The sequence below is a fragment of the Channa argus genome, chromosome 2, assembly GCF_033026475.1.
Source record: "Channa argus isolate prfri chromosome 2, Channa argus male v1.0, whole genome shotgun sequence".
In the NCBI taxonomy this organism is placed as follows: domain Eukaryota; kingdom Metazoa; phylum Chordata; class Actinopteri; order Anabantiformes; family Channidae; genus Channa; species Channa argus.
The window spans coordinates 3,203,679-3,223,468 of record NC_090198.1 but is presented as its reverse complement, the minus strand read 5'-3'; the positions used below and the strand labels follow the sequence as shown (position 1 = coordinate 3,223,468).

Here is a 19,790-nt window from a genome sequence, read left to right as displayed (position 1 = left end):
GTTTATCATTTCACTCTATTATTGTTAGTACAAGTACAACTACTTGTACTAACAAGTACAAGTAGTTACAATTTGTAACTGTTCTGCACTTACATACACTTTTTAGCCTATTGGTACCCAAAAGTCTTTAAACGTCTTCATATTTACCCATTCACACTAAGAATCACACATACTCACATACCGATGGTGGAGTTGCCTATGCACTCACTGGGAGCAACTAAGTTAGAGTTCACTTTGACTCTGACATGTGACATTAGAAGCCAGAGATCGAAACAACACTGGCGGGATTGATGGACAACCGCTTTACCTTCCTGCGCCACAGTCGCCCCTTAAGTATATTTTTCACGTATCTGTCCTCTACTTAAGTAGATTTAATTATTGCTGCTTTGACTTTTACTCCATTACATCTAAGAGCAAATATCAGTACTTTTCACTTCATTTCTTTTCAAAGTTGCATTACATGTAAAAAAAAAAGCATCAGATTATAGCCAAAAACAGCTTCAACCCATCATTTTATGTCCATTAACATTAATTAGTTAAATCCCCCCCACAAGTAGCTTAAGTAGAAATGTCAGTAGGTACTTATACTTTAACTAGAGTAAATCTATGTTTGTGTATTTGTACTTAAGTACATTTTTTGAGTACTTCATCCACCACTGTTTAAAGTGATGTTGGAAAACATAATGGCAACAATAAACTCACAGATAATAAAAAACATTGTGTTTTAAAGCTTATGGCATCTTCATACCATGACAGATATGTGCAGCAAACTAATATATAAAGAAACAGAAATGAATCTTGTTTTGTTGATTGTTTTGCCTGCTTGCACTGGGATAATTGGCTGAAAATGAAGGGATGATCAGAAAAGCAGATGCCACCCACACTCTAGAGAGCACCAGAATTTCACCTTTCCTCAGACACTGCATTTCTACAAGAAAAGGAATGTTAACTACCACCCACACGGCCTGTATGCCACACTTAGCTCAAAAAGCTTTTTATTGTAGACCACTGTAGTCACTGTGTCACGGTGTACAAGGTAATAAGGATGATTTAGGGCATATTGTAAAATTAGAAGCAAGTAAACCTCTTCTCCTTCCACCTCCACTTAACCACAAAGTATCACAGCTCACCAAACTCTTAAACAATACACAAGTGCACCTTTCGTTCTCATCAAAACACCCCCACAGCTCCTTTCTACCTACATGCCATGTGGTGAGGTCTGTGGTACACCTAAATACTAGTTTTCCTAACTGTGTGTGGTGATAGGAGATTAATGGGGTACAGCTACAAGTGTGTGCCCTTCAGTGTCTACATGATGCATGCGTGACAGGGCCTATCAATCATGGTGGTTTCTGTGCAATTCGCCTCACCAGCTGCAATATTTTGACAAAGTGTATATATCTTTGTTTACACAGTTACTGAATATCCAATCATCATCTTAAAAGCTGCTGACAGTCTGACTAGTGCAGAACACAGACAAAAATAGGCCAACAGATTCTCATTAAAGGCCCAGCATGGGACACCACTGACTAAACTAGGCTGTTGGATGCTCACCAACAGCTCAACTGCTGGCTGATAGCCAACCACTTGTTTTACATGTTATGGCCTTAATGCCAAAAGAAATTGTAGCAGAGAGTAGATCACATGTTCTCGGTTTCCAGATAATTTTGCTGTGTGTTACCTTACGTAGGTTACAGGGACAGTGCAAAATGACCTAAAGAAATTACTTGCTTTATCAGAACAACTGTCCACTCAGAGCAAAGCCTGTAACTCAACATGCCTTAAGAACTACATCTTTCCCAGAGCCTTTACTGTAAATGTGAACATCACTTTTTCCCCCTCCATGACTTGACATCCAATTTGATCATGTGAGTGCTCTCTTCTGTAGTCATTTTGAAGGTTGGAGCTGGTGCTTCAGTGACAGGAGTGTATGAGCAAGTATGTGGCAACTCCCTTCCATTAATGGCCCTAATGAGCAGATGGTCTCTGGCTTCATGGAAGAAAAGCACACTGAATAAACGGGTGGTCATTTAATGCAACATATGTTAAATGACACAGATTTTTGATCTTACAGTGAATTGACTTTTTTGTCTTCTTTGAATATTCTTTGGCAACAAATATAACTTTTGGTCATATCAAACTGACACTGCCCTCCCAAAAACATGAGAACACTTCCTAATCTTAACCATGGGCACCAATTTTTCTTTTTTTCCATGTTTCCCTAAACCTAAGGGAACTAAACCTTAACTAAATTTCAATGAGTAATTTGGATAATGGGGTCCTACTCATTGGAGCTTCAGATCATAAAGTCATTCTAGAGGACGCTGACAATAAAAATGGAACGCATGACAAGCGTGTCCTGAGGCAAGCATTTACTACGGAATCATATATCTTTTGAAATGTGGTGGTTTTCTTGAATAACTGATGGATCCAGATTGATGAAAAGTTAAACGTACTAAAATTCGGTCACACTTATATATTATATTATATATATTTGGGTGTAAACTGATTACTTCCTCTTCAATGCACAACAGACACCTGGCTTTTAGGCTATGTTGCCAGAATTCACTGGTAACAAGACCATTTCCTTTCAACTAAACTGTGCATGTGTGTGTGTGTAGACATTATGATAATAACTTCAAACTGTAACAACACAAAAGTGTACAGAAATTTAAGGTTTCTTGTTGCTCTGACTAACCTATATACAATATATTAACTGTATAGTATGTTCAGTATTTACTGATTTCCTCTTGGCAATTAACTGTGAGATCAACAACAACAGGCCCAGGTCTTTGGGACCAGACCATAACAGACTGCCCTGAACCTGGCATGTATAATAATGGTTTAAAGTGACGTCAGGACAGCCAGAAACAGTATGGAACAGATCCAGGGAGATCAAATCCAAAATGTTTGGCATGGTGATCAAAGCCTGAAGAGAGAAAGAAAAAGCCTAAGGTGAGAAAAAGTAGCAGTACATGTTCCGAATAAATCAACATTACATTCCCGCCTTAAAGTACAATGATAACCTTCACATCTGGATTTGTGTGCAGCACTGTGTTTGTGTGATAAGACATCAAAGGTCAATTATACTCACTACTGCGGGCACTGCCGTTTTTGAGAATGTTTCAGGTCCCTGGGAAAAGTTCCTATGATGAAAATAGGCCTGTTCCCAAAGAACTTATAACTCACATGAAAATCTATTTTGTGTTCAACACACAACATTTTTTTGTCTGAATTACTGAATGTTATAAATATGCAAGACAACAAAAAGCTCACTTCTGCCACCACATGCATTGTATTTCCCCCGTGTGTTATACACCATTCTGGATTCCAACAACTTTGGCAGCAATAAACCGGCTTATTCAAAATTTACTTTAAGTAAGTCGTCCTAAAGAAAGGAGACCCTAACTCCAATATCCCGCAAAATTAGGTCTAAAAGGGGCTATAGATGTTTCAATGTACTCTTGTTATTTCACTGTCTCACGCACACAGCTGACATGCACAATATCACATGGCTGATTTTAAGTGTTAAAAATTAAATGAAAAAAGCCCTTTTACTACCGATAATGTACATGTGTCATCTGATGAAATGAATCAGGAGATGCCATGTGATTTTCGCTGCACTCAAGCTGTCAGTGACTCTCACACTAAATATTGTGCATGAATGGAGCCGTTGAGTTTTGTTTCATGAGCATGTTTTGTTGTGCAGAAGAGGTTTGGTCATACTTATCTTTTATACTCCCCTGTTACTTTGATTTTTACAACCAGCATTTACATGATAGATTGCAGTCAATACGCAGTCTCTCAGATGTCATTTGAAAGAGAAGAGAGAGAAGAAACAGCTTGAATAGAATGAGCCACATCCTTTAAAGCTTTTCACATGAGCCCATTAAAATGAGTTTGAATGTATCCAATTGAAAGAAATACAGAATTTCTACAAAATAACTTTGTAAACATGATGATTACACACATACCTGAAGTTAAATGGAATGTGATAGGTGAGCCATTTTGTGCAGCCTGTATTTACAGTGCACACCTTCAGCCTGTGGCCGTAGCTGCAGGGCGTCATTATCTGCTCCAAATCTGCAGATCTGGATACAGTTTGAGGAAAACGGAAGCATTACTCATCAAACAAATTTACTTAGGGCTTTTGTGGGCTAACTGCTTGGTAAAGCAAACAGTTGGGAGGTGCACTGGACCTAAATGAGGAACATGACTGTTTGACACTATATCTCCTACCTACATGAACATCTGTCCCCGCAATGTGTTCTATACATGTCATGAATGGTCAGTTTAAACCAAACAAGACATCAAATCTTCCACCATAAGAGTTAAATCAGGTAAGGGTTATATCATCTGATCATATTTTCTAATAAATAACACCAGGACAGGATCAAGTTTGCAGGGTTTTTCCATCATAGTGATAAGTGCTCCAGGTGATTCTGAGAAGATTAGTGAAAATGGTTTCAGGAATACTTTACATACTTGATGCAAAGTTTATGCAAAGATAGGCAAATAAAATGGGCAGAGCACTGATTTCCCAGAAGAAAGTCCCTGACTCACCAGAGCAGACATGTTTGGAGCTGTGTCAGAAATGTGTTTATGAAAAGGGAAAAGCGTTTTTCTTGCAAAAGTGGTGTCTACCCTGTAAGCCTGGTCAGAGAAAATCACGAATAATGAAAAACTATGGTCAAAATGTAACTGTCTTGTTAGGGTTCAGTTTAATATCTCTCCTCCTGCCCATGTGCTTGCTTTCTCTTGCTTCATTTCTTCTGTCATTGCCTCTTTCTCCCTCTGGATTTAGTTTGGAGTTTATTGTTTGATATATCAGATGAGCAGCGAAGGTTGGAGGGAGAATTAAAAAAAGACCTAAAACTTAAAACAAGCTGTTGCTGGCATGTTACCATACACATCAAAGTTTGTTATATGCATTGTTGTGTCTTATCAGAACAAAATCTGGCATCTGATCGTGTAAGCACATGGACATTTGTCATGCTATTGCTGCTGCTCAGGCCTGATGACCAATCCAGGTTCACCGCTGAACAATGAAGATGTGCTGCCTTTTAGACTTTGGTGTTAACTATAGTTCCCCACAATTCACACTGACAAATAATATAATGTCTTACGGAGAGAAGTATCCCAGTATCTCTACTCAAAGTAGTTTTAATTACTTGTACTTGTACTATTTCACTTTACATTCACTTGTACTTTCATCCAGGGGGAAATATTGTACTTTTCATTTGAAATTTGTTGAGAAGAAATGATTTCTCCTTTTAAAACTTAATGTCACTGGTGTATAGCCTTCAGAATTAGCTTTTCTATTGCTGCTAATTAAAAAGTCAATTAGTGAAGAGAAGCAATTGAATGTAGATTTAACAACATTCAACATCAGAAGAGTTTCTATTCTTACATCTGTACATGAATTAAACTTAAGATATTTGCCAACCCTAGATTAGACTTGTACATTCTTGTCATTAACAGTGTCAAAGTCAATTGTGTTTAAAATACTTGTTTTTAATAGGTTTTTTTTTCAGCACCTCAGAATGATGCCCAAAAACATTGGTTATATGGCTCATTACCTGTACTTCTGTACTTTGTTTTAACCTCTGTGTTACTCAGTAGAGCATGCACTTAATATTTTAACTAAAGTAATACTATAAGAATGAAAATGTATTTCATACTTATACTACTTACTTATAGGGCAGGCAGTGATGGCACAGGGTACCCCAGGTCCTCTAATGTTTAAAATCAATATGGAACAACAAAGGACAACTGACCACATTTCAGGCTGAAATAGATCTGTATCATTATGAATAATTCTGAAATAAATGTGTTTTATATAAGACATAATTTTTGTTGAACTAAACTTTTGAGGACAAATACTCGAATAGGTGCAATGGGTGGATTTTACGTCTTCCAAACTATTTATCACTATCTGTTTATGATTGTTTGGGCTTAAAAATTGCAGTAATAATTATTTCAGAAATTTCTGAATGTGATTCGCGAAGAGAAATAATCACATCAAAGTTGGATGCATTTCTAACCACTAGTCTTTTTGCAGTACTGCACACATTGATACTCTGAAAGAGTTAAGAAGAACATCGTCACTTTGGGGAATACATAGAACTAAGGCTGCAGAAACATACCGTGAGAAGATTAGGTTGATAAGAAAACCCCTATGGGGTAACAAAATCTCACATTTGTCTTTCACACACACACAGCCCCCTGTTGCTTCTTTTCTGCACTGTGGCAGGAAGATGGTGGAGTTTTGACAGACTATTGGAAGGCAAATGAGTGCTTTTGTGAGTGCAGCCATGTGATGGTTGGAGCACACAGAGAATCTAGATAAACAGTGCTCAACACTGCTGACTCACCTCAGCTGTGTACAGTAAAAGGGCTCCATGGGCATGTACTGCACTATGATCATAGAGTATAACTACTGACAGTTTGAGAAGAAGAATGTGTTCCTGGGATTTACTATTCATACTCTAAGATAAATGACCGTCCACTCAGGCTATTGTAGCTCAAAACAATTTGTTAAGTCATGATAGCCGCCCTTGCTATCCTGTCTAATGGCACAGCAATGTCCAAAATGAATTGGTGTGTATTGTGTGACTTTGCCTGAAGGTAAAAACTGTTTGTAGTTGTTCCAACCAGGTCAGATAACTGTGCCCTGACTGTACAGGAAACACAAAACATGTCAAAAAAGAAAACCTTTACCTGAGCTCGGTGTGTAGACTATAAAACATTTAGTGCAATACCTGACTATAGGTTAGAATCTCCTTTGTGGGGAGTGGCAGCCTTACTGAGCTTCTACATGGTGTGATATTGCACCCATTTCTCATTACAATTTGATACCTGTCTTTGTCACTATATTAATACCAGTGTTCTTATTTTGTGTCATACTGGGTCAACGGAACGCTTTTTTTCTCTTTTTTTTCCTCTGGGGGGGCAGGCTTTCTTGCATCTGAGTTTTTGTATAGTTTTCGTTTGAAATAATAGTGATTGTATTACACAAACCAATCAGTGATCATGCAATAATTTCTATGTAGATGTATCTGTGCACGTGGCAGATAAAAAACATTTAATTATAAATAGCAAAGTTCAACAGTAACAGATAGTCTATCAGAGTGGAGCACAGGTTGGAGCCGGTTTGGAATCATTGAGCCGAACTGGGTGATAAATCGCCGACTAGCTGCTAGTTAGCATGAGCCTCATTCACAGATACTTGTCAAAGCATCACCCTGCAGACTCAAATGCGTGTATGTGTGTGTGTGTGAGAGAGAGTGAGATATAGGATGCCTGCATTCCAACCAACCCTACCCCCTCCCAAACTCCCACTGACCCATTGTGCCGGGGTTTTTCCTCTTATCCTTGCCCTTGGCCCTGCATGGCCCCTGAGCACCCACCCATCTAGCCAGAACAGAGGTGCTGTTAGGTCAGTTGTGGTGCAGGACACACACACTCACATCCAGTGTGACCCCCACCTAGCTGTGTTCGCGGATCACTTCACAGGACAATCTCCCTATCCATCTTTACAGGGTCATTGTGGACCTCAACTGAGAAAGGAGCTTCATTCACAGGGAAAAAAACTCTTTCTCTGCCCTCTCTCTTTCTTTCTGTCCCTCCTGGATGGTGGCTGGAGGAAGGGAAGCCCTCACACACTGAGTATGTGTCTCTATGTGTGTGTGTGTTATTTGGGGGTCATATTTAGAATATGAAGAGCCACAGGGACTTCAAAGCAGGACTAAGATAAAGATAAATGTCACCACTTAAACACCCCTGCAAACTCTCTGTCTGTCTCTCTTTCTCTTACACGCACACACACACATACACACACACATACACACAATCACACACTTTTAGTTCTTTAAGGTTGGGGTTATTGGAAAGCAGAAGAATATTCAAAAGTAGTCCCATGTGTCAAGTAAACAAGTCAATATTCTGTCCATACATACACACACATAAACACACGCATTTGTATAAAAACTAACCAACATAAATTAAGAGTAGCCTATAATAAAGCACACATAAACTCAGGCAAATAGTTTGTGAATGAGAACATATAGTGTATGTGTATGTGTGGGTGTGTGTGTGTGTGTGTGTGTGTGTGTGTGTTGGGGGGGGGGTTACATCTAATAGGCTTATCCACGGTTAATGAAAACAAACAAGGTGTACAAAACAAAGTAAAACTGTGAAGTGGGGGTAACAAATGGGGGAGGTTCTGAGAATGGACACACACGTCAAACCATTGAATAAATGAATGAATGAATGAAAGGCAGTACTGGGAAATGGAATGAGTGAATGCTTGAGGCTAAAAAATGAATGAATCTGATGTTGCCTTTATGCACAGAAGGCAGTTTTTATTTAGGTCATAACAAAGCAACAAGCATAAAGCAAAATAAAGACTGAAGTGTGTGTTATTTGTCCACAGACTGGTGCAAACCTTGCTATTGCTACTGCTATTATCTGGGTAGTGAAACGTGGAGTGCCCATCCTCTGGAAAAATCTGAATTCCTGCTAAGTAAAGAATTAAGTCTTGCATTAACTATTAAGTATCAGCTTGTGTATAGTGTATGCAAAGTTATATAAAATGCGTATTGTCAAAGTCTGTTCCTGAAACATAGCCTTAAGGTTGAGGTGTGTGTGTTCCGATTTCTACTGTGCACAAATCCTTATGTTGGTTAAATGCAATGCTGCAACTTCAGAAACTATCCTGAACATATTTTTATCTGATTAACTTGTAGTAGTTGAAATAAAAACACTACCCAGGTGTTGTAGCGATGGTAGTGTTGATCAGTAAGTCAGTCTAACGCTTCAGTCGACTCCTAAATATCTCAGCTACTGTTGGAGTGATAATACTATTCACTATGGGGTATTTCCTGATACATTTTAGCTTGGAGAATAAAATGTAAAAGTCCCTGTGAATTCTACAGAACTTACTTCAGGCATCTTACCAAAAGGTTTAAGAACTCATTCCGTATGCACATCTCAGATTGGACATTGTGTTCATTTCTTCTTTTTTGTGCAAACCTTACAGAAGAATAGGAGATCTAGTTGAAAAAGTGGCTTATTTATGTAGCTTGCTACCTTAACTCCCTTGTTACAGATGATGGGGCCAATACTTTGATGCTAAAGAGTTTATTATTAGCTGTCAACTGTCTTGCAATATGTCTTTAAACTATATACCAACAGGCTTTGTGGACAAACAAATACATGTTATGTCCCTACACCTAAAATCCAAATTGGTGTCCCTCTGGTACTGTTATCAGTCCATTTAAGGACCCAATGTCCGATTTGAATGTTCCCTTTGATTGTCAACTTGTCAGATAAAAGTTCTACCTTTGACAGGAGCAATGCGTCTTTGTTTTTGTTGTTCAACACTGTTGAAGCTTAGCCTGGTTGTTGATAACTATACAGGTAAAAATAGCAGAGCTTCATAAAGACATTTCAGGAGCCAGTTTTGTTATTACCACTCATGCTATCCAAAATAAGTCCCTTATGCAGGGCTATACTTTATTTACAAAAATAAAGCAATATGGGAAAAACTAAAGGTGAAGTAATTGTTCCTGTGGCCATTTTGTTTTGGGGAAGATGAGTCAAACCAGAGAAACTGAGTAAAGTTATATTTTTCCAGAACTGAACTGGATTATTTCTGAATGCAGAAAGCTAGAAGATTCTACGATGATTCAGGAAGATTGCTATCAGATGGATTTTATTTTGAATGACCATGCTTTTCAAGGTTGTATGTGATATTCACTACTCTCATATTGAGGCATAGAGACATAGGAAAAATAACAAAATCAACAATATAGTGAGGTATCTGTCAAATAAGGTGAATTCAACAAGTGGCTGAAATCTGTTGAAGAAGTAAAGAAAATGCGAACAAACATGAGTCAGAATGAGTAAATGTCATATGACACTGCAAGCGAAAGAAAACCAGGGCAAAAAGCAATGGCCTTGATGTGGTAAATTGCAGCCTTGACATATCAGTTTTTTCCAGCCGTGGGCCCCGTGGCGGTGTGATCAGTCGTCTGAATAAATCTGTGCCCTGCTGGTTTCACTTCAGCTCTCCACTGTCCCTTTAAACACTTCCTTCCTCTGTTACCATAAAGCTGCTAGAAGATCCTCACTGCAAAAGTCACATGCTCAGGCTCCCTTTGTTTCCCACAGAAAGCCTCTATCTGTTTGTGAAAGAGAGGGACTGAGGGCACACAACGTGCCATTGAGTCATATATGAGGGAATGAAGTGGAGTAGAAGAACTGCTGCTTTTCAATTTTTTAAACTTTCCATGTTTGCAGGTTCTATCTTGTTTGTGTACAAATAAAACGGTAAAATGTCTAAATATAATAAAGATGACCGTGAAGGTTGCCCTTTGTTTTTATTGTTTCTGTTATACTATAAAAAAATACACATAGGTGCTGTTAGTAGCAGGGTACTAAAAAAATCTTATAATGTAATCCTGATACACCTGATTGATTAAAATTCCAATATTTTAAAGAATTGTATTCCTGAATAGGAGCAATGTTCAGTTGTACGGAGAAAGCACATTCATTGAAAAAACATGGAAAATCCCGAAGTTAACATTACGTGTGTGTAAAATCATGTATCTATTTATCTTTTACAATAAAGTAGTGATATATTCGGATGTGACTCAGAGGTGAAAACTTTTACAGACATTACGGTAGTCCAATAGCCCAAAGAGGAATTCCAAGAATGTGAAAAGCTCCAATTCATATTGAAACTAGATTTAAATGTGAACAACTTAACACTAAACTGCTTTTAACTGAAGTAACTAAATACATGGCAACTGGCAGAGCCTGCTTGATATTGTCATACTTTGTGCCAAACCGTAAATCTCATAATGGCTTGTGCTTGAGCTGCATTCATTGATTTGTCCTCTCTTCTCCCCTTACTTGATGCTTTTGTGTCTGTGAGTGAGCAACACAGCAGACAGCAGCACTATACAGAAAAGAAAACAAACAAAAAATAGCAGTGGATTGATTATTTGAAAGACTATTCGGTGTCAAAGGACTTTGATAGAGTAATCAATAATGTCAACTTTTCCAGTTCACTGAACTTTTCCCCACATGAAAAGTTACGCCGACATCTGCCTAGTAACAGCAGTTCCTCCCATTGGTGCAACTCCAGTCTCCTCCCGTTTTCATGTGTCTGTCTGTGTGAGTTTGTGAATGTGTGTGTGTCGGAGAAAGTTTTAAAACTTTCCCATTTTACAGTATCCCTTTAGCCTGAATACATTTTCCACGGTTTTTGGGTGAAATCATTATTGTGACTGACTATTATTGTGGAGCTAAAGCAAGCTAAACTACAACACTCTGTTCCCATGTTTATTAGCTTAGACTACTCTCAGTTATGTAAAAAACTGATTAAATATTAGAGAAAATGAGTTTAAAAGCCACACAGTGAGGTTTGCCTATACAGATCAAACTCTGTTTTGATTCAGTCTGAGGGAACCACACAGTGAGTTTGTGTTGCTCATTTGTGCACATGGTCAACAACTGATGAATGCAGGAATCATTTTCACCCTTTCAGTGAACTTATGGTGTATGACATTATAGATGCTCTACATGTAAAACATGAGGTGATAAGTAGCTCAAAGATATTAACCATGGTTACTATAGGCTTAATGATAAAACACACTCATCCTTTACCATTTCCAGTATTGTTTGGAGCAGGAAGTGGAAATAAATAATGCAGCACTGTTGGTTTCAGACTCCACTGTTGTCCCATGTGCTCGCCTCATGTCACGGCTGAGAGCTGCTGCTTTCATTCAGTCCTGTGGAAGCCCCGAGGAAGAAGGAACATGGGCTACAAGCTGTTATCGCCCCCTACTGACGCTGAGCTGCACGGCTCCACCGGGAGACAGACGTCCCCCAGATTCAGCCCTGGACCTCCTTCTCAGAAGCTACCAGGCTATAGGAGGAGGGGGAGGAGGAGACGAGGAGTCCTCCCCCTATCTCACCATATATATATATATATATATATATATATATATATATATACACACACACATATATATATATATATGTATATATATGTATATGTATATGTGTGAGTGTGTGTGTGTGTGTGTGTGTGTGTTGTGTGTGTGTATGTGTGTGTGTGCGTGTATTTACATATATATCTTTCCTTACAAACACACATGCAAGAATCCCTTCCTCGCGCGCTCCCTGCCAGGGATCTCTTTGATCCCACCCCCCCACCCCCCTAACAACAGCTGACGTCACCACGCGCACACCTACCCCCCCTCCTCAGCGCGCGCTCGCCGAAAAACTTTGTGTGTGTATATTCGCGCGCCCCCCTGCGCGTACTTGTCTGTGAGCGCGAGGCAGGGGTTTTTGTCTAGGGGAAGCGCTCCCTTCTTCAGAGGGCTTGCGCACACCGGAGGAGCAACAGCAAGCAGCAGCAGCCCTGCAATAAGAAAGAGATAAAAAATTTGCCGAGTGTAACCTTCAGTCTGCTGTAGCCTGCTCCCCCTGTACCACAAGAACACTTGAATAAGGTGATACGAAAATTTGCGGCGGTGTCAGTAGTAAAAGAAAAGCAGGAGTAGCCTACTATGGAGGACCAGCTGCTGTGCTGCGAGGTGGACTCCATCAGGAGAGCTTACCAGGACGTCAACCTGCTCAACGACCGAGTTCTCCACACCATGCTGAAGGCAGAGGAAAACTACCTACCGTCGCCAAACTACTTCAAGTGTGTCCAGAAAGAAATTGTACCTAAAATGAGGAAAATAGTTGCCACCTGGATGTTAGAGGTTGGTTTTACTTCACTTCAACTTTCCTCCTGTGCACGACTTTCTCTTTTAACTTGTCGGAAGGGTGTCGCTAGCTTTTTTTTCTTTTTTTTACACCTTTCAACGTGATAAATTAGGCTTTATGTCAACGTTTGCAGCCTTCGAAAGGTTCATGTCTGTTATTTAACCGTGCACGTTACATAAACGCTCTGAAAACTGTCCTCATAAGTGCTGGGTGGTCCATCGGCTAAACTGACTACATAGCTACTGTACCCAGTTTTCATCACGAATACCTTGGTTATAGATGAAAATTTCAAGCCTTTATTTTCCAGAAGGTTATGAAATGTAATTGCGTGAGGTAAATATTCCAAAATAACAGCAATGTACACGTATGCAGTCTGGCCCGTGCCAGTATTACGCGCCATCTTTGTTGTCGTATGTGAGAAGGATTTTAATATCGTTAAAAATCTAGAACATCGGCAGCAATGACAGTAAGTCGATCAAATGAGCCGCAAATGCATCTATATCATCAGACGGTTAAATGGTCAATGCTACATCTCGTTCGACTGGTATGAACTGGTAAAGTTTGTTTTGCTTCACAAGAGTCATTACTGTCTGTGAAGGTCGCTTCGAAAAAAGGACATTATTTTTAAAGTGCAGAAGTATTAAATGGATTTTAACAGTCGGGTTTGATAGATTAGATGTTATTTAACATTTACATGAACTTTTGGAGTGAATGTTTTGTAGTTCTATATTTTTAATTAATTTCTGAAATAGTGCATCGCGCAGCCGGGGGAGGTGTCGCCTGCAGCACGTGAAAAACCCCAGTAACAGAAATTAATTTTATAAAAAACATAACCATACCAATTCGACACATTTAACTTTCATCCGATAAGGTGTTCGATGAGGATCATTTACATGCTAATTGTTCACACCCAGATAATTTTTACATATTTATAAATATTTTTTGAAAAGATGACGAAGTTGAAATTGAGAGTGAAACTTGCATCGACGCCACCTTTGTGTCTCAGTCAGAACTGACTGCAAACTAATTCCCGACTGTTTTTATTGCAGCAACACACTTGCTTACTCCAATAAATTATTCAATAAATCCCATTGTGACTTTAGATGTTTTCGGTTGCATGTGGAACCGAGTTTGCATTAAATGTCGTGCCATTCGGGGTATTTGAAGGCTAATACGCAAACGAATTAGATGCACAAAATGTTTAATTTCTGTAAATTTCGTTGCGGGTGATTGTGAATAGTGCGGCTATTGATTGCATACAGCGGTGCGCGGAATAAGACATAGAGTCAGTCGGGGGCAAAGACTTAATAATGCATATGAATGGGGGTATCTTCTTCCAGCAAGCAACAGCAACCTCTAAGTGCTTTTCTCACCTCCTAGGTCTGCGAGGAACAGAAATGTGAGGAGGAGGTTTTTCCGCTGGGTATGAACTATTTGGACAGATTTTTATCAGTAGAGGCCACCAGGAAAACACGACTACAGCTGTTGGGAGCTACGTGCATGTTTCTAGCATCCAAGATGAAGGAGACTGTTCCCCTAACAGCGGAGAAACTCTGTATCTACACGGACAACTCGGTGCAGCCCGGAGAACTGCTGGTAATTGAGTTCTGCAGACATGGATGTTGCATAACACATACAGTACACGAGCAGCATGCACCGGAGACCACATGACCAGAATACAGAGTATTTGTAGTTTATTGGATTTGTCAGTGTCACCATGGTCAGAAATTACTGATTGTATTCAGTATTATTAGTTGACATTTTAAAAAAGGTAGAAAGGTAGCTTTGGTGTAGCAATGTCTGAATAGCTGCCTGTGACTTTCCCATAGTGACTGGAAGGCCTCTCTGCTTTCATGAATGGTCTCAGTGACTGCCAAGAAAGCGGTGATTCACAGCAACACCTAGTGGTCATGAGACATATGTGCAGACTATTGGCAACGACCAACAGAACATGAACAAGTGCAGTTACACACTTCGCTTTTATGTTTGGTGTGACGTTTATTTTGTGTGCAGCTGTAGATCCATCTGAGGAGAAATGTAACTCATATATTACGATATACTGAAAACATGAAAGTTTCTTTAGCATGGTATTCATTAACACTACATATATACTGCATAGTATTTATAGTAAAAAAAATAAGTAGTAATTAAATTAGTTATTAATAATTATAAAGTAGATATGATATCAATGTTGGATGGGATACGTAGGATACCTGATTTTCATATGTAATTTACTAAAGTGTATATATATTATTAAAATATTGCAGTAATTTGCACATTGCACAGCATTTTCACCTCTGTAGGGAAAATAAAGAATTGTAATCAAGTACTAAAAAACTCCAAATTGCTAAATGTAGGAACTAAATGTCACAATAGATGAAAGGAGAAGTACATTTTTCTCATAAGTAAAGTGGGTCAGTTTGAGTGAATTGCCTCTGGTCTGGTCCATCCACAGCAAATGGAGCTGCTGGTTCTTAACAAGCTGAAGTGGGATCTGGCTTCAGTCACAGCTCACGACTTCATCGAGCACTTCTTATCCAAACTGAAGATTCATCCATCCACCAAGCAGATCCTCAGGAAACATGCCCAGACCTTTGTTGCCCTCTGTGCTACGGGTAAGACATGAACTATCCACCTACAGATACATGGTGATCTTGTACCTACATCTTGTACCTTATCCCGTGAGTTCAGGGTCACCATAGCAGATCATTGTCCACATGTTGATTTGGCATTTATTTACGCCAGATGCCCTTCCTGACGCAACCCTCCCCAATTTCTACTGGGCTTGGACCGGCACTGCACAGCTGGGGATGGAATGGGCTGTTAGGGGTTCAGTAATATTTGTCTAATATATATACATATATACATATACTTCAGTTGTGTATTGTAGTGTTTTCTGGTTTAACCTGCACATTCTATGAGTTTCTTTCTATATTTATGACCCATTACAACTTAATGACACAGTAACCAGTTTGTCACGCGTACTGAGCTCTTTAAGATCTGTTGAGTTTGTTTGTCCTCTTCGACCCACTTTCTAGTTTTGTTATTCTAATCATGACTGTTGTGTACTTGTTATTAGTTAATAAATGTGGAACGTTCAGAGAACCACATGTGGAGCATTCTGTTGTATGTGTTTTGTTTTTGTTCGTGTTTTTTTTTGTTCTGTGAGAAAACAGTCACACTAGTTGTCTAGTCTGTGGTCAGTTTGTCAAATGTCTCACAGCTGAGAGTTACTGTGTCCTACAGTGCTGTCGATTTTTTCTGTTGTAACATGTCTTTGTGGTGTTTTTGCAGATGTTAACTTCATTGCCAGTCCTCCGTCCATGGTGGCAGCAGGCAGCGTAGTGGCAGCTGTTCAAGGTCTCTACCTGAAAAGCCAAGATCCCTCCTTGTCCTCACAGAACCTCACCAACTTCCTGTCACAGGTCATTCGTAGTGACCCGGTACGCAAACAGCCCTATAGATATATTTGAATGTGTGAAACAGCAGTAATAATGTAATGATTTATTTTATTACATGTAATTGATGCATGTTTTCATTTATTGCATATTTAATTTCTTAGCTGGTTGGTTTTATTGACTTAGTGCTGGTTGTGTTTTTGCAGGACTGTTTGCGGTCATGCCAGGAACAGATCGAGTCTCTGCTGGAGTCCAGCCTGCGGCAGGCTCAGCAGCATAGTGGCACAACAGAAACCAAACATGTGGATGAGGATGTGGACCTGTCCTGCACCCCGACAGATGTCAGAGACATCAATATCTGAGATGAAACACTGCTGTGTCACATTTGATGATTAAGGAAACATTGTGGATAGAAGGTGGTAATGGGTGGGCTGGAAGAGGGCCGGGTGCCTCATCTGAACTCCTCTACTTCTCCTCCATCTTCTTCACGGTGGGCTGCTATCATGTTCGACATGTCACTCACATGCAGGTTGTCAGCTACGACTGCAAACATGGGACAGATCGTCCATCGGCCCGCCCCGCAACAACCCCCAAGTCACATTTCCTGATAGTGTCCCCTTCCTGGGAAAAGAAGTGAACACCAGAGAAATGTACCACAGAAAAAAGGCACTGAAGGTTGATGGTCTGCGTGGGCTGGAGATGACGTAGATGTGTTTTCTTACTCCCTCAAATATTAAACTAGGAATCTTTCAATTAATGCAGACTCTACTTGCCTACTAAAACATCCCAAAGTGTCTTGTGCAGTAGGTCCTCGTAGTCTGTCTTCGGGTCTTCACCTGGACATTTATTAAAGAGAAGAGGCTTTTTTTTTCCAATTTCTTTTCTGTTATATCTAGAATGTGTTAGATTACCTGTCCATGCTCCCATGTCTTGTTGCAGTGCAGACATTCATATATCCCTGCTTGCTTATGTTTAGTCACTTTATTATATATCATTTTAGACTTCTTCATCAGTTAGTCTTGTACCTATTCCAAGTTTTTTGTTTTTGAATCCAATTTTAGTGCAAGACACTCGGCTGTTTTTACCCTAATGACTGTGGACTGCTGATGGTAAGGTTTGCTTGTTCATTGGTTGATGACGTTTACCTTGCCCATTTCAGCTGCTGTAATTTGATGAGATCAAATTGATACAGATGCAAGCCAAGCAATCCATAGTCTGTTTTGTTTTCTTTCTCTCTGTAGTTAAACCTAATGCCATTCCAACTTTCTTTTCTTTAAAAAAAAAAAAAAAAAAAGAAGCACTTTTGGTCAGCGCTGCTGGCTCATCTAAAGAAATCACAGTGATCACGTTTGTAAAACATGAAAATGGAACAGGGGTTAAAGTAGGGGTCTTATGATGATAGAGAGTCAGAGCAACAGCTGCACCTGAATCTGATTCATCTGATAAGACTAGAGAATTGAGCGGTATGGCAAAAATACTTCTCAAAAACAAGACAGAATTGAGCGGTATGGCAGAAATACTTCTCAAAAACAAGACAGAATTGAGCGGTATGGCAGAAATACTTCTCAAAAACAAGACTGAATGCTGCTTGACAGTGTCATGAGTCTCACAGAGCCATTAGCTCACTGTAACTGAGTTTTAGTTAATATTATAATAATATTTCATACACGCCAAGCTACTTTTACACCTTAAGAACTATCATTGATTTAGTTAAATCTCAGCATGCGGACCCAAAAACAGATAGTGTGGAGGTTAAAGTAAAAATAAGTATTATTTTTATATGTAAAATAATACTTTATTGTTCTATATTAAAACATATTTATTTTTAGCTTGCCTTTCCTAGTTTGCTCACCAACTGTGGCTTCATTTGCTGAGGTTTAATTCAACCAGTGAGATTATTTCTGCCATCTAGAAATATTTGTACACCAGTCTGACTCTAAATTGCCAGTCCAGCATCTCCTCCATTGCTCCACCTCACTTAAATACTGCTAATGGATTCTGGGAAAGGTGAGGAAGCTAAGAGAGAGAGGAGTGTTGTGACTAATGACATGATTTTGCACAAACCTAAAAGATGTGGGCTGCGTTTCGTGGGGACATGCCTCAAAGCTAGCAAGAGAACAGAGGGGTAAAAAAAAAGATGGCAAAAAGGGTGGTGGCTCAACAGCATGGTGTTTCTTATTGCTGTAGAGTTCAAGTCAGGGTTCCTACACAGGACGTGGAAGTTTTCATAAGAAGATAGAAATAGATTTTATACAGAATATGAAGATGAACAGATTGCTATCAGCAAGAGGGCTGTCCTTAGATCACATTTTGGATTAAATTATCAAACTGTGTAGGGACCCTGTAATTAGGTTTCTGATTGTACATTAAGGATGGAGAGTAGGAGAAAAACACTCCTTGTATTCCGCTGCTATAGAAAATAAATCCCAGCTACGTGTTTAAAAAAGGAAAAAAAAGGTAATGAATTAAAATTGATGCTTTTCTCCTGTTGTTTGCTGCTACATTTTTAATACATATAAATGTCAATATACTGCCATTCTACATTTGAATTTTCTCATAGAAAATTGTTTTATTGACATCCTCATTTGTTTGTTTTGATGTAGATGCTATGTGATCAGATTTTGTTTGTTTGTAATTACGTTATATTATTCTCCGTACTATATCCAAAAACGAAGACAAGGAAAAATGAGAAAATGTACAGAAATGCTTTGATCCACAATACCTCAAGTGACAGTCAAAATCTATCTCTAATTTTTTTGTCTTTTTTTTTTTTTTGTTAGTTCTTATTCTATTCTACATGTGGGTTCAGTGCCTACTAGCTCTGTTAAACCTGCTTGACATGAAGCATCCGCGATGGAAACCAGCAAGTCCAGGGCATGCTTTGATACTGGTGCCATAACAGAAAATGGGATATGTATAACTCTGTTGAGTGTTAAGCTGTCTCAGTGAAAGAGACTTTTATCCCCTTTAGGCCCATAGAGGCCTTGCTTCCTTTCCCTTTTTATATTTATAAAAGAAAAAATCTTTTTGCTTCAATTTTCAAACTGTCAGTGAGTTGATTTGAGTTTGTAAATAGATTCAATGTCATGCTCTGTAAGCCATAGACTGTTTGTTTTCACAAATCATTTCACACAGTTGTGTCTATTTCATGCCAGTTGTTCGCAACTGGGACAAACAGTGTATTCATATTTGTGTCAACTACACAATAAAAACATGAATTAGATGAAATCCATTAAATTGGCTGTCTGTTCTTGTCCACAGGAGAGGTTGTTTGACATGAACTCACTTAATTAAAGAGATTGTCCACGAGCATCATAAAGATGCAAAATCAAACCCTGAATCTTCTCTACTCTTCTTTTGTTGTTCATTTGTTGATGCCATAGAGCTCCATTGTTGTCCAAAAACTAAAAAGACACACATAAGCCAAACACACCACTCCACTAGGTGACATGTTTATTCATTCTAAAGCTGGTGACTTTTCTATCTTTAACATACTTTGCACCATATGCTCCAATTTGGCACGTCCTTGTATTGCGGCCAGTGAACTGCGCATGTGTGACCTTTAAAGTGGAATTAGAGTCAAGAGTGTGAACAATATTTACAAGGGTC

At 39.1% G+C, this 19,790-nt stretch overlaps 1 protein-coding gene across 1 annotated transcript; it reads left to right on the top strand.

Moving 5' to 3' along the window:
• Nucleotides 1-12,370: 12,370 nt before the first annotated feature.
• On the top strand, nt 12,371-19,409 carry ccnd1 (cyclin D1). The gene is made up of 5 exons (XM_067494917.1): nt 12,371-12,779; nt 14,164-14,379; nt 15,239-15,398; nt 16,078-16,226; nt 16,388-19,409. The coding sequence occupies exons 1-5, from the start codon at nt 12,582-12,584 to the stop codon at nt 16,541-16,543; spliced, it is 879 nt and encodes a 292-aa protein (XP_067351018.1). The 5' UTR covers nt 12,371-12,581; the 3' UTR covers nt 16,544-19,409.
• The last annotated feature ends 381 nt before the right edge of the window (nt 19,410-19,790 follow it).

Coding starts and splice junctions, on each gene's coding strand:
- ccnd1 (XM_067494917.1), top strand. CDS start 12,582: ATGGAGGACCAGCTGCTGTGCTGCGAGGTGGACTCCATCAGGAGAGCT. Junction 14,380..15,238: donor TGCAGCCCGGAGAACTGCTG/GTAATTGAGTTC, acceptor GTCCATCCACAG/CAAATGGAGCTGCTGGTTCT. Junction 16,227..16,387: donor AGGTCATTCGTAGTGACCCG/GTACGCAAACAG, acceptor GTGTTTTTGCAG/GACTGTTTGCGGTCATGCCA.